The 22,990-nt window shown below is 40.4% G+C and overlaps 2 protein-coding genes across 7 annotated transcripts in view; one reads left to right on the forward strand and one right to left on the reverse strand.

Moving 5' to 3' along the window:
- The window catches only part of LOC106922992 (pleckstrin homology domain-containing family A member 7-like), a 140,449-nt gene extending 130,352 nt beyond the window's left edge, over positions 1–10,097 (forward strand). For all 4 annotated transcript variants that reach the window (XM_088006550.1, XM_088006551.1, XM_088006552.1 and 1 more), the window contains 5 exons: positions 57–305; positions 5,487–5,660; positions 6,309–6,442; positions 6,533–6,666; positions 9,631–10,097. In XM_088006550.1, coding sequence (XP_087862676.1) covers positions 57–305; positions 5,487–5,660; positions 6,309–6,442; positions 6,533–6,666; positions 9,631–9,653 — 714 coding nt within the window. In that variant the 3' untranslated portion in view covers positions 9,654–10,097. The remainder of the gene's footprint in view (positions 1–56; positions 306–5,486; positions 5,661–6,308; positions 6,443–6,532; positions 6,667–9,630) is intronic.
- Positions 10,098–10,845: 748 nt separating this feature from the next.
- On the reverse strand, positions 10,846–15,315 carry cunh11orf58 (chromosome unknown C11orf58 homolog). Of its 3 annotated transcripts, XM_014995806.2 has the most exons (6): positions 15,177–15,315; positions 15,034–15,093; positions 12,494–12,577; positions 12,339–12,399; positions 12,128–12,237; positions 10,846–11,375 (listed from the first exon to the last, which is right to left on the reverse strand). In XM_014995806.2, the coding sequence occupies exons 2-6, from the start codon at positions 15,085–15,087 to the stop codon at positions 11,163–11,165; spliced, it is 522 nt and encodes a 173-aa protein (XP_014851292.2). In that variant the 5' UTR covers positions 15,088–15,093; positions 15,177–15,315; the 3' UTR covers positions 10,846–11,162. The 3 variants fall into 3 exon arrangements, with proteins under 3 accessions (XP_014851292.2, XP_087862681.1, XP_014851291.2); XM_088006555.1 differs by lacking the exon at positions 15,177–15,315 and having other exon boundaries at positions 10,846–11,369; positions 15,034–15,170; XM_014995805.2 differs by lacking the exon at positions 15,177–15,315 and having other exon boundaries at positions 15,034–15,170.
- Between the last annotated feature and the right edge of the window lie 7,675 nt (positions 15,316–22,990).

Genomic DNA, 22,990 nt, shown 5'->3' on the forward strand with positions numbered 1-22,990 from the left:
GGAAGATTTCCAATTTCTCACCCTGCCCCCTCTCTCCTCCACCGTTGTCTCCTCAGGACCGACCTAAAAGCGCCTTTGAGCGTCTGTCGTCCCCCACGGAGGGCGGCCCGCCCCTCAGCAGCCAAACCCGAGGCCGGATGACCGCCGAGGAGCAGCTGGAGCGCATGAAGCGCCACCAGAGGGCGCTGGTCCGCGAGCGCAAGAGGAACCTGAGCCACGGCGAGCGCTCCGGCGGCGCGGGCCCAGTGGCATCAGGCTCTCAGCGCTCGTCGTCGGCGTCATCCCGACTGCCCTCCAGCCCCTCCGTACGTTACCCCTCCCTGCAGCGCAACAGCAGCAGCAGACACACGGAGCACCGGCTCCACCCTCAGTGCTGCTACAGCACTCTGCAGCCTCCAGCCACATAACAACCTAACAGGGATGCTAACAACTTAGCGCTCTTCCTTGGTAGCAGCTCACACTAACAAGCCAACTTGCTTTGGTTAACGCTTTATAAACGCCGGGAGACAAATCGATGTGTGGGAAACGCTCAGCGACGGACAGAGCCGCTCCGTTTAGTTTTTTTTTTTTTTTTTTTTTTTTAAGCTTCAGGGGTTTAAGATAGCTAAAATACCACTGCCCCCCCGACACCCACCTGTGGGACCTCACTGACGCAACTCTGAATGTAAACATAAAGAAGAGAAAGAAGCATATTGCTTTAACTTCTTTTCTCCATTGTAATCACCAGAAAGTAGAGAGCCCATATATATATATATATATATATATATATATATATATATATATATATATATATATATATATATATATATACATATATATATATATATATATGTATATATATATATATATATATATATATAAATATGATTTTATTTATTACCTGAGGGATATTTTCAGCATACAGTTGTAAAGTTCTATTTTGTATAGATTTGGTATATAGAGCATATATAGAGGACTGAGTGATATGTTGGGGAAGAATAAAAACCCAAATTTTCAGGCTGATTTAAAAAAAAGAAAATAATGAGGAAAGATGCAACACTAGTGGCACAAATCATACGACGGCGTATTCGGGCTGTTGTAGATGGACAACAAAAAACGGACGAGTACATTTTCACCGAAAAAATCTTAGAAATTTTTACATTAATCTCAGAAGTTTTCTAGAAAAATTTGTGGGAATTTCTAGAGTTTGAAAAATCCAAAAAAATTGTTGTAAAACCTCAGAAAGTTGGAGATTAAAATTTTGAAATCAAACATTCTTGACTTTTGAAGCTTGGAAATTTCCAAGGTTTTTTTTTTTTCTCAAAATTTTCTGACATTAATCTCAAAAATGTCTGTTTTTCTGAGCAAAGTTTTGACTTTCCGAACTCAGAAATTTCCAAGTTTCCTCGATAACATTTCTGAGCTTAATCTAGAAATTTCTGAGTTTTTTTTTTGGCCAAAGTTAACTCCTCTTTCTTTCCTCCTATTTACTACGGCCCTTGTACGCCGTCGTACAAATCATGATCGCACCTCCCTGCTTTCCTTTCCTTAAATCAAATCCAAGTGCCTTGGTTTGTTGACGATCATTTTTGCCTTTATCCCAAATGTCCGTCTTTAAGACTTCTCAGAGTGGTGTAGGAATGATGGAAGAGCCACCTGTAGGCCTTGTGTTACAAACTCACAGGTCGTAGTCATGGAAACACAGGAAAACTGCTGCTTTTTAATCTAGAAACTGGATTAGCTTAAAGCTAACACATCCCCCTCTGGTTTTAATGTGGTATGCTAGCAATGCTAGCATGCTTTAACAGAATTAAATTACTCACACATTTTGGATGACATTAACCGCCAGGCTGGCACCATGGTTACAGACTAACAACCACTAAGTCTGCGGTGAATTGAGCAGAAATTGTCGGGCTTTGCAAAAGTATTCACGCCCTTCGAGCTTTTGCTTGTTTTGTCACATTACAACCGCAAACTTTACTGGTTTTATTGTGATTTTGTGTGACCAACCAACACAAAGCGGTGCATTGTTGTGAAGCGGACGTAAAAAGGCTCAAGTAAAATCTGGAAAGTGTGGCCTATTTTTTTTTGCAAAATAGTTCAAATTCATTTAGATTAGAATAAAAGCATGTTTTGAAATCAACGTTCATCTTTTCTAATTGAAACTGACAACAATACAGTTGCTTGAAAAAAGTGTATCTGACACCAACAAAGAAGAAATTAACATTTCAATTTTAGGTTTAGATCAAAAATATGAAATGGGAAAACAGGCACCAGGACTAAAATTTATTTTGATATTTAATTTTTTTATTTTTTACTAATATTAAGGAAAAAATATGGATTTTATCTTATTACTATCATTAAATAGTAATTACACAATCATTTTACATTTGGTTATATTTATCTAAAATATTACAATGTTCTTCATTACTAAAAACTAAATATTTTTCAGTTTTTTTCATTTCCCTCTGACTTCCCATCATGCACTGCTTTGCGTCGTTCTGTTACATAAAGGTTCCAATAAAACACGCTGAAGTTTCTTTTTGTAGCATGTCAAAGGTGTGAAAACTTTTCTAAAGCTCTATAGTTTTTATTACTGTCACAATAAGCAATATATGATTTTTTTATGAGTTGTGCTGTTATTTTTTCACGTCTCTCTAATGATGTCACCAGAGTATATTTTATTGTGTGCTGTTCTCCACCAGCATTAAACGTTTTTACTTCATTTTGAGCTAATGGCTTAAGTTCATACAGCCTTGTCCTGTGTGATGATCTCTTTGCTCATTTTTGTTGTTTGACTCCGTAACAAAAACAGCGACTCATTCCGAGGTTGGAAGCTCAGACTGGAGTTTCTTCAAGTGGCCTATACTGTGTTGTTTTATGCATTATTAATATGTAGGACTGGTTTAAGGAGCTGGGCTGTTTTGCAATAACGAAATAAAGTGTCACATTTATTGGCACCCCTGGTAAACATGGGTAAAAATGTTACCGTAAAATAAACTCTAAATTTTTCTTCTTTTGTTTTTTTTTTGTTTTTTGCATTAGTGTTATCTTTCATTGAAAGATGCTAATGCTAAACAGAATTAGCATTAGCGGAATTATTGGTGGCATCCAGAGCAGTAACATAGGTCCCACTTTGAGCTCACGTCATGGCAAAATAAACTGTCATTTACGTGCAGTACTTAGCAGACCACCGGGGGGCGCCTGCGGTCCACAGTTTGAGAAAGACTGATCTAGAAAGAGGTTTTTTTTTTTTGTTTTTTTTTTTTTAATCTCCTTTTTTTTAAAGACTTCAAATTCTAGCTTCCTGCTGGCCCCACAGTATGGCTGATTGTTTTTTCCCTCCACAAACACACTCTGGAACTTTTGTTGCTGACTGCCTCTCAGTTTGTGGTGGTTGAAGAGCAATAAAACTTTTTTCTGACTTTACTCAAAAAACAATTATAGAAGCTAATTAAAAAATATATATATATATCCTTAAGAAGGAAAAAAAAAATCTCAACATATTTTCCGCCAACTTAGAAAGTAAATAAGTAAAATTTGCTCTAACAAAAAAGTTAGTTTGACATAATGTTACTGCAAAAAAGGAAAAAAAAATTTTTTTCTTCCCATGTTTACCAGGGCTGCCCATACGAGTGTGAGCAAGGAGTGGACAACTCTGTCATGAAGAATCTGATTGGTTGGAGGTTGTAGTTTTAACCTGTGTGGAGATATTTGTCATTTTCATCCTGTCTTTTATTGCCCCACTGCTAATTCAGGTTCAAAAGTAAAATACATTTATTGTGATGACGTCTAACTTTTATCAACAATTAGACCAAATACATTAACATTTGATTTCTAGAGAATTTGACAGATAAATCAAAAAGGTATTGCAGCATTTAGACACTTTGGACACTCCTCATCATAGATCTCTAAGGCAAAGACTTTTAAAAAGTTACAGGTTTTGATCATTTTGGCCCATGTGACAGAGTTTGGACTCTCCTATCTTGGGTTTGTTCCCTAGTGACACTGATGTCCACTCCTTGTTTGCTCAAAGTGTTTCCACCGTAAAATTTTCATCCCCCCGCCCCGCCCCAACACACTATGTCAGATCAAACAGAGCTAGATCCCTAACAGAGGTGACCTGCTGAGCGCCGTTTAATTCTGTGTAATTGAAGAAGCAACGACTCTTTTTCTCCTCTTTCTTTTCTATCATGTAGAGATTTGCACTTAATAAAGAGTTTCTTGCTTCTCAAGCTCCTCCTGCCTGTTTTCTTCTTAATCTGGTGGGGTGGTGGTGGTGGGTGTGTGCATGGTTTTCTCTCTCCTGTGTGTGTAAGTGTGTGTGTTTCCTGTTCCCGAACACATGGAAGGCATGGGACGCAGCGTTACTCTGAGCATGCGAGCGCTCCGACAGATCTGGCTCTGCAGGCTGCAGGAGTGGGAAGGATGCATGCATGGCTTTGATGCTCCTTGGATGATTCCTCACAAGTACCCCTCAGCAACACACAGACACACACACACACACACACGTGTTAGCCTTCTTCGGTAGGTGTTCTTTGTGTGCGTTTGGACTAGCTGGACGAAACTAGGACGTATCTGTGTGCTGACTTCCTCCATTTGGTGTCTTTCAAACATCTTCTGATCCTGCAGGTGTGAGCTTCATTTCTGCTCCCTAAACCTTTACTACTGCATGTCAGCTTCCTTCAGCGCCTCAAAAACAAAATGTTACCAAGTATTTTTGGTCCAGCTCCAAGTTCAAATGTCTTTGTCCACTTTGATTAAAACAAAACTAACTTACATGTAACTTTTCAGCAAGATATCAGACCTTTTTTAAGTCAATAAATCCTTAATATTGATGAAGACAGTAGTTCCGCAAGCAGATTATTTCTCTTATAACGACAATTTTCCCATTTTATAAGTGAAGTAATGTGACAGTGGAACTAATACTTTTTATCCATATTAAGGACTTATTGACTTTAAATAAGCTCCTATATCTTTCTGAAAAGTTACTTGGGAGTTTTGCCTTATTTCAAGTTTACTAGGATATTCATACTAGAAACTAGACAAACATTGTGCTAAGATCTTGATTTTGCAGTGAAGTCATTTAAAACTTACTCAAACTGGTTTGGATTTCAATTTGAGTAATTAGGAGTTACCTTCTGTGAAATAAAGATACTTTTTTTGACAATTTGAGCATTTTTCTGCTTCAAAATGTTCTAAAGACATCTAATTTCACCAAAACTGATGTTTGTTTGTTTTGTTTTTGTTTTAGCTCATTTAGTCTAATGAGTTAAAATTACGTTTCGTATCTATACAAATTAAGACTACCAAACATTTGTTACCTTTATTGACATTTTTGTTCTTTCATGTAAAAAGCTTTATCTAATCAATTAAACCATTCTGAACGGCTTAAACCACCCAGAATTAAGCACATGAAGCTTAAAATAACGGAAGCTCAACATGTTTGTTTTCTCTTTTCTTAACTACAGTCCTGGTGGCTAACCTCGCCTCCTTCCCCTCTCCAGGTGTTCGACTGGCAGCAGGAGCGACCAGGAGCTGAAGGTCAGAGCGACGAAGGCCTGAATCTGGTCAGAGAGAGGGAGACGAGGGACTCTGATCAGTGGATGACGGTCACCGCCAGGCGCGTCCAGGAGGCTGACCTGGAGCCCCTGGACTACGACCTGGACATCAGCCGGGAGGTACAGGAGCAGGACCAGGAGCAGACGCTTTGGGGGCCAGGCCCCCCAGTAGAAAATAACGGCACCGGTGTATTTTTGACTGCTTAGTTTTTCTCAATCTGGCTGCCAGTTTAAACACAATCGCACAATTGTCCCCTAGGTGGAAATCAGTCGAGGACTCAGGGGGTTTATGTTGCATAAGCTGCCAAAACATTTAGTTAGTCTACAGTTTAATAAAACAGCAGGACACTGAAGTTGTTGGACTGAACATATTATTTGTTTAAAATTTGGATTTAAGATAATAAAAAAATGTCTGTGTTGTTACCGTTTATTAATACAGATTGTTCAAATAAAATAGAGAACAATTCCATGATTTTAAAAATTTGAATTTGTAAACATCGTCTTTTCTCTCTTCTTTTCAACTCCTCTGGGATTCAGGGTCGTAGTTCATGTATTATTACTTCAGCTTTTGAGGCGCTAATCGTAGCAACTGTCCGGAAAAAACAACAACAAAAAAAAAAACGTAAGAGCATGAACTCCTTCCAGGAGGAGAGAGAATAACTGCCCAGAATCGCAGTGACTCAACGAAAGTAATGATTAACAAACTTTTACAAAAATATCAAACCAGACCTAGTGCAGCATTTCTCTGTGTGTTCGTCCAACATGCAGCTGTCCAAACCAGACAAAGTTGTGATCCCGGAGCGCTACGTGGAGTCGGACCCGGAGGAGCCTCTGAGTCCAGAGGAGCTGGAGGAACGCGGCCGGCGCGCAGAACGCATCAAGAACCTTCTCACCAGGTCCAGGTATCCTCACCTCAGTCTGCAGGGAGAACTCATCTAATCCAACATGGCTGCATTTCATTAAAACACCTTGTTGATTTCATCCCCATCCAGTGTCCGGAACATCCAGCCATCAGCATCGCTGGAATTCAACGAGCTGGACAACGCCATGGAGGAGCAGGAGAGGATCATGAGCGTCTCCTACGCGCTGGCCTCAGAAGCTTCACGCAAGAGTAAACTGGTCGCAGGTTGGTTAGTTAGTTAGTTAGTTAGTTAGTTAGTTAGTTAGTTAGTTAGTTAGTTACAAATACAAGTGTTTTAAAGGGGCAGTGTTATGTAGAAAAGACTTATTTTTAGCTGTAGGTCATGTTATGTTCTGTCATCAAAAGGATACCTGGAGTGTTGTCTTGATTCTTTCACGCATGTTTAAAAAAATCTTTCAATCTCCATGGCAACCATTCAGCTGTGAAAAACGCCCTGGTGGACCAAGAGATTAGTTTATAAATAACAGTTGCAGAGTATTTTTAATGTGAATTTATGAACGTAAAGATGAAACATCCAAAGGCAGTAAAAACGTTTTAGAACGTTTGGTCGCCTTTAGTATTCAAACGTTTTGAAAAATATGTTTGTTTTTTTTTACATATTTGTTAAAGTGTCACTATAACAATCTGACAATATAACATGCCTCCTGTGCTCTTCCTGCCATCTGTAGAAATACACCACTCTATCAGAAACAACCAATCAGAGCCAGGGGGAGTGTCTTAGCACTGACAATCTGTTTGTGTATGTGCTGCACAACCCCCTTCCACCCTGCTGTGCTAATGGTGGAGAAAATAGCTAATCCAGGAAAACCGTTTGTCCTCCGTCATCAGTGCCTATGCTAACCTGCATTAGCATTGGAATTAGCTGCCCAAGCTCAGTATTTTATATTAACCATCAGGACATTGTGACAATTTAACCAAATATATTTATATTTATATTTATATATATATATATATATATATATATATATATATATATATATATATATATATATATATATATATAAAACAGCAGTAGGTAACTTTTATGAAAAAAAAAAATACCGGTTTATCAGTGAAAAAAAAAAAAAAAAAAAAAAAAAAATATATATATATATATATATATATATATATATATATATATATATATATATATATATATATATATATATATATATATATATATATATATATATATATATATATATATATATATATATATATATATATATAATCTACAAGAGCTGCAAACACAAACAGCACAGAGGTGTGTAAGACGGACTCTGCTGCTTGGCCGTCTCAGAGTGTGACCGTGTCGTTGTTCCTGGTGTGTAGGGACTGAGTGGCTGGAGAGCTGGTGAGCAGGCCCGGTCCAGGTACACACACCCTGAACTTCCCCTGGGTTGGGATCATGCTCTGTTTGTGGTGTGTCTTTTTTTTTTGGGACAGCGCACAGATGGCTGACATAAAGATGCCAGACTGTTAAAGATGGCATCTTTATAAGCCGAACATTCACGTCGAGCTCCAAAACATCTGTGCACGTCTCCGGGTTTCTGTCTTCTAGGTGTTTGTTTGCTCAAAGAGCCTCAGGGGAGGATTTCACCAAGACTTTGTCAACTTGTTTAACGTGTAGGAGTCGTGTTCAGTTTGTTTACAGGTTAGTCAAAAGGAGCTAAAAACACAATAAAGAATTTAATTCATAGACCCTAATGCTAAATTTATCTCTATTCCTTCCTCAAGCCTGAGGTTTATCAGTGAGGATCTGGTTAAAAGAGGTTGTGATTGCAGATTGTGGCCATACCGATTTTTTTCCTAAAAAAATTAGTTGGCAGCAGTTGGGTGACGATTGTTGACTGAACATGTGCAGACGTGACCTGATGGGCGGGTCTGTCAGTCAGCCCTCTGTCACTGCAGACAAAAAGGAGACTGGCTGATTTTTCAGACGTTTGGTGAGATAGATGAGGTCAGTGGATCAGATCGGCTTCAAACTGTAAGTATCTGTCAGTCGTCTATCTCCTACAATGAAGGGAATCAGAGGTGATTTATGGACCGATTTATTGCTGTACCCCCTGCGGCATATAGAGGCTCAAGTTCCCGATTATAATCCAGAATCATTTCTAAATTACAGTATGTTCTGGACTACAAGTCACCGTTTCTTTAACAGTTTAGCTGGTCTTGTGACCTACATTTAGACTCAACTTGTATACATATATTTTCCTCTTCATGAAACATTTTCTGACTGACGCAACTTATCCTCCAGAGTTACTGATGATCTGGAAAATAGAGTAATCTGACAATTTAACCAGTGTTCCATGTTTTTAGCCTCAGGCTTCACATAAAGTCTTTGTGAAAAGGTTTCCTCCCTGCTGCTACAGCAGAGTCTGAGCTTCTTCAGAGACTCCTCTGGGGATTCAGCTGGTGTTTTGGTGCAGGCTGTGTGTGTGTGTGTGTGTGTGTGTGTGTGTCAGTGTATTACTGTTATAATGATTTTCCATTTATAGGTAATAAGAACATGGCATTAAAATTAGAATATTACATCAGATCAATAAAAAAATATTTTTAAAAATATGTTGTAGCCTTGATCAAAACCTGTTTTTCAGATGTTATTTTCAAAAGGTAATTTTAATCTGACCAACAAACTTTATAAAAGTTTTCTTCTAAGTTTCTAATGCAAAATATCTTAGTACATTTGAAAATATCAAAACTAACTTACTAATAACTTTTCAGCAAGATGTAAGAGCTTGTTTTAAGTGATTAGTTCCTTAATATTGATTAGTATTAGTTCCATTGGTAGATTATTTGACTGTTATTTAACTTATAATGTGGGAAAAATGTCTTGTTATAAGTTAAATAATTTTCTAGTGGAACTGATACTTTTTCCATCAGGAATTATTGACTTAAAACATGCTCCTATATCTTGTTGAAAAGTTACAAATCTGGAACAAACTTCCAGAAAACTGCAAAACTGTTGAAACACTGAGTTCCTTTAAACCAAAGCTAAGAACCTAGCTGTTCAGAGTTGTCTTTAATTCATAATAGCTTTGACTATTGATTGATCTATTTGCTCGATGATTTTGATGATGGCATTTGACAAAAAGTTCCTGTTTGTCGCTTGTGTCACAGCTGCTTACTGGATGATTGTTGCTGAATTGTGCTAAACTAATGAACTTGACTTTGTTTTTGTCTCCTCAGCCAAAGCTGCTGCTCAGCCCTGAGCCACAGGACCAGCAGAGGAGACTCAATTATACAGAAGACGCCGTGCAGAAGGAGCTCCACATTTTTCATCAAATTAACTTATTCAGTCATTAAAGCAATTTTTTAAAAATATAATTTTAATACACATTTTTGAAGGTGTTTTTTTTTTTTATCACAGATTTTTTTTTGTGTTTTTATTGCTTCTGCACTTACATTGCACATTTTATGGTGAATCATAAAATGACTGAACTTCCTTTTTTTGCATTTGTTTGTTCTGGATTTTCAAGATAAAAGTCAGAATGGACACGCTCGGATTGCAGTGGGGATGTTGAGATGCTTTGCTTTATTTTTTAGATTTTTTTTCCCTCAATACTGTCATAAAACTGTCAGAATGTCAAATAATTTAAACACATCAGAAAAACATAATGTCAGGCTACTTAAAATAAATATTTAGATAAATTGTTTCTGTTTTGTTGTAATGTGGTTTTATTTTTAAGTGTTTTCAGGTTACGCCACTTCAGAAGAGTCGACTTCTATCTTCTGCTTCAGCGTTTCTACACAGTCAGAGCATGTCTTGTTTCCATACCTTCTCATATTCCATTATCTGAAATTTGTCTATCCAGAGTTTTTGCAGGTTCCATATTTAAACTCTGTTGACTATTGACAGCATCTGGGCTAAATTCTTTGGCAACTTTTGTTTGTATTTTTAAGAATGAGTTAAAACGATTCAAATTTGGAAATTGAGTCAAGAAAAATAACAGCAGTTTTATTGGAAAATTACAACATGTTTAGGCCAAAATGTTAAAGTAATCGTTGACCCCTTTAAAACTTTCTCCAATTTTCAGAGCCGTTTTGTTTTTAATCATTTTTGGTACTAGCGGCCTATATTCAGTTCAGACCATAAATAAATTCCTAACAGCTTTAATTATGCTGAAGAATTATTTTCAGATAACAGAAACACAACCTTATTGATTCAAGCAGACATTGTCTGTGAACAGTGGAAACCTAGAGGTATTGCTAAATTAACCGATGAGATTGCATCCTTAAAGCTCATCACACCAACTGTTTTTAATAGATCACATATAAAATCAAAATTAGATTCTCTTAAATAAATATTGCACGCGTTTGTGTTCAAAAACACCCAACAGCTTCCTGTTACAGCAGCTGCTTTAAAATGATCAAACGTCTCCAAATAACGGAAAACTACTAAAGTCGTATCTACACAAATCACATTTAATGGCAAATAATCTTCTTTCGTTCAGCACATTTCAAGGCAGACAACAGGACAGTTAAAATGTTCAAGTGAAATTAAAAACAGGTTCATTTACCAGTCATAGCATTATCTTACACTACAACATCAAAAAAAAAGAACATTTTTGAAGCCTTAAGACTAGATTCTTTCAGCACATGCACACCAGTATGCATCCCATCAGACGGTACAAATGAGAATTGAGCGATGTCCTAAAGTGAAACGAAAAGCATCAAACTGTCCCCGATGTGAGAATAAAAAAGCTAGCTCCTCTCCCCTCCTACAATGATTTTACGAAGGCCATTTTGTAGTTTTGTTTCCGTTCCTTGGACTGGTCGTCTGAGCCGGGATCCTCCTGTTCTGGTGATTTCTCCTCTGGGCTGGAATCTTCCTCCTGAGCTTCTGTGTTTTGGTTTTCACTGGACGACTCCTCTGGTTTAGCAGTTTCTGTCTGAGAGTCTGCAGGCGGGGAGATGACCAGCTCTGGCTGTGGCTGACCAGAGAAAAACAAAACTCTTTCAGGGTTCCCACTGGTAGTTAGAAATTCTATGACTTTCCATGACCTTCAATATAATTTTCCATGACCCACGTAGAAGAGGTTCATAAAGAAAAGTGCAGGCCTGACCAACCTAACCCCACCAAGGTAAACTACAGCGAACATGTAAAAGTGCAGGAAGATAATGAGGAACATAAATGACAAAAATGTGAAAATGAAGCCCACACAGACAGGTATGAACTGGAAAATGTCAATATATTGACTAAGGAATCATATGATGATAATGTCAATACACAAACAAAAACATTAGCAGTAATGAAAACACAAGATTGTACATGTATGTAGAACTAAGTGTTTCTACAAAAGTTGAGAGCAGGTGTAGCACATAGACCACATTGACGTAACAGTCAATGTAAATAGATATTACTTCATGTTTTTTGTGTTATTTACTTGCTGTGGGGTTAGATCAGAAAGATGTGATAATTTTGGTCATAAAAATATGGAGTATATTATTCCTCACCAGTCACAGTTTGACATAGTTGCCAATAGGGGTCAGTATCGCTCCACCAACGATAAACGTTGCCAACACAGATGTGTATAACCACTGTGTAGCAATACTTTTGATTGCTACACAGTGTAATGTCAGTGTTATGCAACACTAAACCTATGCAACACCTGGTCATACACGACTATTTATCAACATGTATATTATATCTTCCTGGATAATGTCAGCCATGACTAGCCCCCACCTCGCTGAAACCCAGACCACAGTGCCTCCGGTCCCGACCCGACAGTTTTCCGTCCATGCTCTGCTGGTACTGCATCTCCAGCTCGTCGTTCATCCGCTTATCTTCCTGCCCTACGGAGGAGACGCACACCGGATCGCTACAGATCGGATCCAAGCAGGGATCAATCAAACAGGAAGTCGTTGCACTTTGCCAAAGCAACAAAGAAGCTCACCGCTACGGAAGTGGGATGTGGACTTGTGGTCACCGATGACGAGGCGACCGGTGTGTTCTTTCTGGGGAAAAAAAAGAAGCAAAATACAACTAATCATTTTATTTTACCTGTCTGCTTTAACTTTATCTGACTGACACAAGCTGGAGCATACGGACCTTAGAGGCGCCCATTAACCGTAGGAACTTTTGCTTCCTTTCGTCGCTTCCCAGATCTGCAGACGCCCACTGGGTGGACCCGTCCTGCCAAGAGAAGATGGTTCACCAATGTTCATTTTCAGCTTCTAAAGGTCAACTAAGGTTCAATCAGGAATCAGGGAGTTTTGTGTGTCTTTGTCAAAAAATAAATAAATAAAAATTGCCATTTTTGTTGTCAACTTTGATCGTAAGTACTCTTTAGCCACAGCTTTTCATTTGAGAACCAACGACTAAAACGTTCAGTCGTGACCTGGTATGTATGTGGTGTAAAGTTAAACTTTAATAATAATTTGGGGTTTTTCCATAAGAAAAAAAACTTGTCACCATGTCATTTATAAATGTCAGTTTCACACAGATAAATATTTAGTTTGAAGGCAAACCTTTTTGTTTTAAGCTAAAAAGAAATTAGCAAGTTAAATATTTAATTTGATGCCAAATATTTAGCTTCAAACTAAATATTTACCTTGCTAACTGTTAGCAAGCTAGATATTTAACTTACCAACTAAATAGTTTCAAGTTAAACATTTAGCTTACTAACTAAATATTAAGTTTGAAACTGACATTTATGAATGAATGACTAACATGACTTTGATGGCTGGCTAAGCAACCCAAATTATTGCTGTTAATTTTTGACTGCAACTTTACAAAGGCACCCCATAGGCATCATATCAAAGAAATTGTAATATCAGACAATTATGACTCAGAGTAAATGTAAAAGTAAATATAAAATCTAAAAATATAAATATAAAAATTATTAAGTCGTGATTTAATTTACTAAAAAGTAAAAAAAAGCATCCAAACCAACTTCCCCTAAAGCTAGCAACTGGTCATGCCATTCTTGGCGTAACAACCTCCAACATGCATTTGCAGTAACTGTCTTCTATACCACTGTGGAGGACTTTTATTCGCAATACTTTTATTTATTTAAAACACATTAGAGAATTTTCCATCTGGCCTTTGTCCAGAAGAATGTCTCCAAAACCTGGAGATGAATTCATGGTTGAACACCACCATGGTTGGTATGCGATTCTTTCTCTAACATGCTGTTAGTTTTTCACCAGCTGCAGCAGGAAACACCTTTCTAAGAGTTTGGCTTTTGTCTGGTCAGTCCACATAATGTCTCTAGAGTCAAGATGTTTCCGCTCCATTTGGTCAGCAAGAGTTTTGGTCTTTGAACTCAACCACTAAGGCCATTTTTGTCCAGTCTCTTTCTCTCTGATGAATCACAACCACTGAGTTTAACTGAGGCATGAATTGCTTTAGATGTTTGGTTCTTTTGTGATATCCTGGATGAGTCAATGTGATCTGCAGTTATTTTGGCAGACCGGCCACTCCTGGGAACGTTCACCTCTGTTTTGTTCTCAATCTACTAAAGTGCATCATACTTTCCAGACTGATGGTCGTCAAGGACTTTGGTTCACATCTGTTTTTAAAATTTTACGAAGTGGGGCTTCATGCGTTTCCTTTGTAGTTCTGTCAGCCAACTTCATGCTGCCAGACATGTTCTATCTGAATTCCTGATCGGGCAGCAATCTTGCCTGAGAAACTCAACTTCTTAAATGAATGCAATCATATTCAGTTTCTTATATTATAAATGTTATTATGAAACACGTTAAAAGCTAAGACAAAACACTTAAAAAAATTGAGAAGAAAGTCCAAATACATTTCCACAGTATTTAGCTATATCTAATATAACAGTATTTAGTTACATCTAAATACTGCACCATAGAGCTGACAAAGGTTGAAGATGGTGAGAAAAGGTGAAAAGATTAAACTGATTCGTGAATTCCGCCATAACATCTGGATCTGATCTGAATTACGTCGCATTTATTTTAAATACATACTGAACGTCGTGAGGTCACATTTGAATCAAAAATATTTAGAAATTGGTAAAAAAAAAAAAAACATCAAAATATAAAACATACTGCTCAAAAAAATAAAGGGAACATTTCACTTTAATTTTGTGTGTGGCTCCAAATCCAGGCCTCCATCGGTTAATAAATTTGATTTCCATTGATGATTTTTGTGTGATTTTGTTGTCAGCACATTCAACTTTGTACAGAACAAAGTATTCAATGAGAATATTTCATTCATTCAGATCTAGGATGTGTTATTTGAGTGTTCCCTTTATTTTTTTGAGCAGTGTATTTAATGAGCAGCAACACTTTGAACAAACACTCGCACGTCCTGTCCAGACAAAAGATATCATCTACCGACAAAACTTTATCAACTAGGCAGTAAATAGATCTCAACTCCTACACTGTAGACTCTTCAGCTATTTTTATCTTGCAGTGTGATGTTCAAAGTATGCCAAAAGGTTTAAAAATATACAGAAAATTCCAGTTAACTTTATTTTGGGACCGCGGCGTGTTCACGTTTTCACTGTAAAGCTCGTGAGCGCTGATGTTTGCTGCTAGCTTGCTAAGACGATGCTAGCCATTTAACGTGATTTTATTTCCTATTTTGTAAGTTATAACAGCAGCTTTTTGTGTTTTACTCACTTCCGAGGGAGATGCGGGTCGTTTTGTCCCATGTTTGTCCTCTGGAGAAGTCATTATTCACTGAAATTTGAGTTAAATTGGAAATAGGGATTTCATTCCACACAAACAGGAGCTAGCTAGAGTTGTCAACAATTCGTACTCACCCTGACGACACTTCCTGTGCCGTCTTCTTCTACGTTTTTAAAATAGGTTGCTTTGCTTCTTGGGGAGACGTGTTGCTTCAACATCAAAGCTGGAAATTACACGTAAAACAATTCAACGAGTTTTGGACCACTGCCTTAATAACATAGCCTCTTGTTAAAATGTGAGTAGGAAAAAACAGAGAGCGGAAATGAACCCTGGACAACCGTGACGAATACTTTAGACATGCTGCGCGTGCTCTTATAATCTGAGAAACCCAGAGAAAATTATATAAAGTTACAATAATTGTAATACAATTCTTACACAGACTGGTTTATTCTTTATCTTGCTGTGTATTTTGCAATTATATTTTTGTATAATTTGTTTGTTTAGTTAACTGTTAACAGTTTGTGAAGTAGAATTATTACTGTTCTCTATTTATGAACATTGCTTGTGGCATCCTATAGGAGTCAGTGCTGGGACCTTTTTTTTTAATCAAGAACTTAATATGCAACCTGTCCAAAGCAGGTGTTAGACTGCGCGTCACTCTTTCCTGCTTCACTGTTTCACCTTATGAAGGTGCAAAATCAAACCTCTGCTACTATAGAGATGGTCATCCGAGCTAATTAGGACATTAAGTTCGGCAGAACCTTACTGCTACTTTTCTAATTAAATCTTGGTTATTTAGCAAGGGTGTAATTAATTTTTTACAGAAGTTTTCCATTTTGTCTTCATCCTGTTGTTTAATGCAACTTGTGGTTGTTGAATCTGCTGTGCTCTTTACCCTTGAGGTTAGCAGAATAGATAACATTACATTTTTATATCCCAATATGTAAAACCCCAGATATTTAATATAGTTCAATCTCTAAACTGAACTGAAAAGGTTCAATTTAGTGACTGAAAAGATAGTTATGTCCCAAAGTAGCAAAAGGTTTGTTAAATAAAAAAAATAACTAACATTATTATTTTTTTAAATGTAATTTAAAGGGATAGAGCTGAATCCTATTTGATTTGTGCCTGATTTGCTTCTTTTTAAAAAGAAGCTGTCTATCCTGCCTCCCTGTCTTTTCATTCTCAACTGACGCTAGGAAAAAAATAAGCCAGTCATGTTATGCCAAGCATCACTTCCTATTACGTAGTGTTAATAGGTCCCCACTTTCAGTGTGTAGGGTCAGGGCAAACAGACTGTGACTGCATGTTGAGTATTCAAACTTCTCAGCTACTGAACAGACTAACATGTTTTTGTTCATAATCATTATCAACTTTATTTATAAAGTGCTTTAACAGCAGCCAGAGTTTAAATAAAGTGCTAAACATCAGTGATAAGATAAAAGAAAACATCAAATAAAATGACAAAGCTAAACACACAAGAACTGAAAGAAATTTAAAATTTAATGGAAAACATAATAAAGCAAAAGGAGTAAACAGATTAAATTGTCCCGAAGTACATGCCCTTTCCTTGAGGAACTGAACCTCTGACAAAGTGTTCCCGTTTATTATAAATTTTATTATAAAGAAAATTTGGATCCCTGAAGGCATGCCTCCCAGGCAACCCCCACCCTACCTGTAGCTCCTTTCCTGAAGTGATGTCACAAATATGTTACAATTGTGGGAGGAACTGTCTGATATTGATTTCTAAATCAACACCAGACTGAGTGTTGAGTTAGACTGTTGGAGTTAATTTAGAAATCAACACTGGATTGGATTGCTTTTTGTTTAACTCTTTGGAACTCTTTAGTGAGTGTTAGGGAAACTAACACTCATGTTGTTGAATTAACACTGTATTTTTAACATACAACACTTGCACTGGAAATCTGACACTTCCGAATTTGCTGTGTACCAATAGTATTGTTGAATGTTATTTTTTCTATATTCACCACTGTATTTTCCAATCTATCAGTAAATTGAAGATATGATTAAATGCAGTTGCTGCATTTAATCATAAATGCAGCTTAGTGACATAGTCACACTTTTTTTGTTTAGTTAATGGGGTCTGATGAAGCCTATTTCAAATAGAAAAGGAGGGCTGGAGGATATTGTATGAGGCCATTAATGAGTGTGTGAAAGAAACACAGTTTTGTCCAGTTCAGATTTTTTTATGTCCAACAGTTAGTGAGTGACAGACAGAGGTGAATAAGAGCCCAGTTAGCCTAAACACTTTTTTCCCAAAGGTAGGAAAAACCGGAGCACCCAGAGAAAACCTATGGATTTAGTTAAAAAGTGTGTGTCCATTTAAAGAGTGTCTCCAACAGTTAGTGAGCGAGAGACAAAGGCAAATTTAAAAGAGACCGATTACCCTAAACACTTTTTTCAGCTACCATTTGGGCTTTTCTTCACAAATGGTAATGAAAACCATAGCACCTGGAGAAACAAAATGCATCTGATTTAAAGAGTGTATGCTGGAAAGAAATGCAATGCTCAATACAGATAGGTGTCATGTCCCGTAGTTTTCTGTGTTTATTTTTGAGTTTGTTATCCTGTTCCCTTTGAGTCTCTGTGTCTTCCCCGTTGATTGTTCCCAGGTGTGTCTCATTCCTTGATTACCCTCCCTGTGTATTTAAGTTCACCTGTTGTCTTTGTCTCTTGTCGGATCCTCGTCGTGTTTACCAGTCTGTTTCCATGTGCTGTCGTGTTACGTCGTGTGTTCCTCGTGTTGCTGTTCCCCATCCGTGGATATTCATCATTAAATTCATCATTTTCATCCACATCCTGGGTCTGCCTGCGTCCTCGTTCTCACCACCACAACCATAAATAATGACTGTAGGATCCGATCAGACTAACGGTGAGAAACGCAAGATGCGGACCCAGTTTAGACAGTAGGATCCAACCACAGAAGAGGTGAGAAACGCCCAAGGCAGATCCACACCGGATGGTGGAGCCCTTGGCGATGGTTCGCAGCGGTTCCGTTGGAGGAGTTTTGTGGTGGAGCTATTCTGTGGGGATCGCGGCTGGCCATCCCCACAGAAGGGGTGGAGTGGAGCCAAGCCGTCACTGGTGCCCTGAGCCGCCGGAGTTCCCGGTCCCTGGGCCTAGCCGTCACCGCTGCCCTGAGCCGCCGGAGGTCCCAGTCCCTGGGCCTAGCCGTCACCGCTGCCCTGAGCCGCCGGAGGTCCCGGTCCCTGGGCCTAGCCGTCACCGCTGCCCTGAGCCGCCGGAGGTCCTGGTCCCTGGGCCTAGCCGTCACCGGTGCCCTGAGCCGCCGGAGGTCCCGGTCCCTGGGCCTAGCCGTGACCGCTGCCCTGAGCCGCCGGAGGTCCCGGTCCCTGGGCCTAGCCGTCACCGCTGCCCTGAGCCGCCGGAGGTCCCGGTCCCTGGGCCTAACCGTCACCGCTGCCCTGAGCCGCCGGAGGTCCCGGTCCCTGGGCCTAGCCGTCACCGCTGCCCTGAGCCGCCCGAGGTCCCGGTCCCTGGGCCTAGCCGTGACCGCTGCCCTGAGCCGCCGGGAGTTCCTGGTCCCTGGGCCTAGCCGTCACCGCTGCCCTGAGCCGCCGGAGGTCCCGGTCCCTGGGCCTAGCCGTCACCGCTGCCCTGAGCCGCCGGAGGTCCCGGTCCCTGGGCCTAGCCGTGACCGCTGCCCTGAGCCGCCGGGAGTTCCTGGTCCCTGGGCCTAGCCGTCACCGCTGCCCTGAGCCGCCGGAGGTCCCGGTCCCTGGGCCTAGCCGTCACCGGTGCCCTGAGCCGCCGGAGGTCCTGGTCCCTGGGCCTAGCCGTCACCGCTGCCCTGAGCCGCCGGAAGTCCCGGTCCCTGGGCCTAGCCGTCACCGCTGCCCTGAGCCGCCGGAGGTCCCGGTCCCTGGGCCTAGCCGTCACCGCTGCCCTGAGCCGCCGGGAGTTCCTGGTCCCTGGGCCTAGCCGTCACCGCTGCCCTGAGCCGCCGGAGGTCCCGGTCCCTGGGCCTAGCCGTCACCGGTGCCCTGAGCCGCCGGAGGTCCTGGTCCCTGGGCCTAGCCGTCACCGCTGCCCTGAGCCGCCGGAAGTCCCGGTCCCTGGGCCTAGCCGTCACCGCTGCCCTGAGCCGCCGGAGGTCCCGGTCCCTGGGCCTAGCCGTCACCGCTGCCCTGAGCCGCCGGAGGTCCCGGTCCCTGGGCCTTGCCGTCACCGCTGCCCTGAGCCGCTGGAGGTCCCGACCCCTGGGCCAAGCCTTCATCTGCCTCCGGTCCCCGCACCAATGCAGTGTCTGTCTCCGACCCCAGAGTTTCCCATACCTGCTGCTAGTGAGCAGCCTCCAGAGTTCCCTGAGTTTCCTGTGACTCCGCCCCCCGAGTTTGCGGATGAGCTTCCGCCTTCCAGTGTTCCTCCTGAGCCTTCCCAGTTTCCTGAGCCTTCCGAGTTTCCTGTGCCCGCTCCGCCTGAATTTGCGGATTTGGATCCACCTCCCTGTGCTCCGCCCCCTGAGTTTTCTGTGCCCGCTCCTCTTGAGTTTGCAGATTTGGCTTCTCCACCCGAGCTCCCAGAGCCTCCAGCCGGCCTTCCTGCCGGCCCTCCAGAGCCTCCAGCCGGCCTTCCTGCCAGCCCTCCAGAGCCTCCAGCCAGCCTTCCTGCCGGCCCTCCAGAGCATCCAGCCGGCCTTCCTGCCGGCCTTCCAGAGCCTCCAGCCGGCCTTCCTGCTGGCCTTCCAGAGCCTCCAGCCGGCCTTCCTGCCGGCCCTCCAGAGCCTCCTCAGGTCCGCTTCCTGCGCCGGCGACGCCCACCGGATCCGTCTCCGGGACTCCTCTTCCTGCGCCGGCGACGCCCGCCGTCTAAAGTTGATGAGGGAACTTTAGAGTTGTCATCTTCTCAGCACTCCCGCCAGGTTGCCCGCTACCTTTTCTCTGCTAAGTTCCCTGAGAGAAACCTTTCTTGCCTGCCAGTCTAAAAGACGCCGTTTCAGGCTTCTTCTTGGTAGGGGGCTTTGGCTTAAACTGATTTAACATTTCTGGTGTTAACAGTTTGTCGTCTTTAAAGTCTGGCTCTAACTTGCCTTCACTCAGAGTCAAAATTCTTTTCTTGGGTAGCTGGGAGGTTGTTTCCTGGATGGGTGGTAGAATTTTGACTTGTTCATTGTTTTTCACTTCAACTTCACTTTTATCTGCAGGTTCTTCCAAAGCAGTATCTTTTTCTACCTTGGCCTCTTTCCTCTTTATGGATTCCTTCAATTGCTCGTGTTTCATCTTCTCACTGAAGTACTTCTTTCGCACCTGAAATGCTTCTTCACTGACTTGTTTTATCTGATGTTGATCCCTCTCCCTGTTTTTAATTAGCATCCTTATCTCTGTATTTAAGCATCTGTTTTCTTCCTTCAGCTTTCTCCAGTCAGACACACTGGGTTCAAAACCTTTTTTCACAACCACAGGCTCTCTCTGTTTTTGTGAGGCTAAGAGCTTAGCGATCTCACCCTGCTGCTCCAAGAGTTTGTTCACCTCACGGTCTTTTTTCATCAGACTTTTTACTAATGTTCTGTTTCTCAGTTTTTCCTCAAGTAACACACCTGATGTTAAACTGAGCCTTGCTTCAAACTCTTCTTTCGTTTTATCTATGGATTCCTCCATTGGCGTTTTTGAAAGATTCTTCTTCAGAATTTTATTTTCCTTCTCTGCCTCTGTCAGTTGTTTTTCCAGAGCTATTATCCTGCCCTCAAGATGTTTGGTCTTGTCTTTATATCTCAAAATCTCATTATTCTTCATGCCGATGTCATTGATCTTTCGGGACACCTCCAACTCAAGACTCTTCACTTCACTTTGATACTTATCAATCTTCAAGGTGTATCCTGAGATTTCAGACATCACTTCATCTTTTTCTGCCTCAAGCTTGTCAACCTGCATTTTTGACATTATCTGGAGGTTTTTCAAAGATGTTTGAAGGTTTTTAATTTTATTTTTGGTGAGTTTTAGCTGAGAGAACAAATTACTCCTGTTTGATCTCCCGTTCTCTATCTCACATTTTAACTGTGGGATCTTCAGAGTTTCCAGGACTTTGTTTTGCCTTTGAGACCAGCTTAGCTCTTTCGTGAGTGACTCAATTTTCTCAGTCAGATCGTGAATTTGTTCATTAGCTTCACCCAATTCTTTTTCTAGTTTTGTTTCTCTAGATAATTGTGCTGCATCTTTTTTCAGCCTGCCTAAGAAATCCAGAACTAAGGTAACCAGTTTCTCTTTACTCAATTGTGCAATTTCGTACTGTGATAACAAAGAAGTTTGAACTAGCGACATTTTCAACTATGTATCAGAAAATCTACGAAAAATATGGAAACACCAACGAACACGATTCGTCCTTCTGCCAACCTGATTCAGACAGGACATTCAAGGAATCTGTCTCTTATGACATCATAACACTTTGACATCATCAGATTCCATCAGTGGAATAATGTAATGTATGCTATGTTGCCTCATAACTGTAGAGTACTCACTATTTAGAAATGGAATTAGATACATAGCAACCCTGAACAGGAGCACTTAGTTTACATACTTTAGAACAACATTAGATTAGTTTTCTTTCCTCTTTTTTTCTTTTTCCTTTGGTTTATTTTGTTTGTATTTCCTTTTAACTCATGTAAAGCACTTAGAATTGCCTTGTTGCTGAAAATGTGCTATATAAATAAAATTACCTTACCTTACCTCACCGGCTTCACTTCCAAGCATTTGAATGAGAAAATGTGAAAATTCAGCAATGTTGAGGAAAAAATAAGTAAAATTGGTTAAGCTAAATAGAAAATAAGTACTTTGTAATACAAACCAGAGGATGAATAGGATTCAGAGGTCTCGTTAACAGAATATTTTCCGTATTCGACCGGTTATTTTTTAAACGATGGGAAAATTTTAAGCCAGTCAGTCATCTGACAGGTTCTAATTAACACCTATGACTGGTGCAGATGGGCAGACATGGAAGCTTTAAAGCGTAAATTCAAGCTGCGAAGACTCCAATCAACTCGCCGCTTCTATTACCACACCCACGCTTCAATCAGCAAGCACCGGAGCGCAGCCAATCACCTCGCAACAAAGATTGGCTCTTCAGCTTTTCAGCCGCGCTTCTCTTACCTCTGAGATGTTCAGCCAGCTAGCTCATCTGCCTCCTCTCCTTCAGCGATCCAGGTCCCTCTGTCATCGATCTGGCTCGCAGAGGCACCCTCTGATCGTCCTTCCCTTCTCTCATGGACTAGATCCTATGATTTTTTTTATTTATTTAGATTTGATGTGAGCACTTGGATTTCTATCGATTTACTGAATGACTCTCTGTGTAAATATTTATCAAACTGAATGGGCATTCAGGTTTTATATAGTTTTTTTTCTTTTCTTTCAATGTTTGTTGCACAAATTCAAATATATGCTGGCCAGCAACCGACAATTCAGTCAGTGAGTCTTTGCTGTTTTTCTCAAGTACCCCCTCTCACAGAGACTTACTTGCATCTTCTGACACCTGGCCCAACTTATAATAATATTGACCATGTTTGCTATTGGTACACTTTACCTAAAAAAAATAAAAATAAAATGACATACTCACTACACAACCAAGCTCCAAGAGTTAGTCAAAATGTGGTAAATTGTTTTGTTCTTTAAAATTATCTACAGCTTTTGATGCCATCTGTTCACTAATGTTCACTAACAGACAGTACACGTCTTCTAACTGATAAGCTTATAAATGATCAATGTGAAGCATCAGTATGTGTTCAAGAAGATCATATCAGTCAGATTAAGTAAAATATGATACTCAAAGGAATCAAAATTATAGTTAAGAGAAAGGTAATGTATCCTTTTCAGGGAGCTTAGGCTGTATAAAAAGAATGATAGAAGTATATTATGAAAATATTCTATTTGCAGAATCCTGATGATAAAACTTTAATTGTGAACCGAATGATTAGATT

The sequence above is a fragment of the Poecilia mexicana genome, unplaced genomic scaffold (assembly GCF_051168715.1).
Source record: "Poecilia mexicana isolate PSO_F unplaced genomic scaffold, ASM5116871v1 scaffold_6, whole genome shotgun sequence".
In the NCBI taxonomy this organism is placed as follows: Eukaryota; Metazoa; Chordata; class Actinopteri; order Cyprinodontiformes; family Poeciliidae; genus Poecilia; species Poecilia mexicana.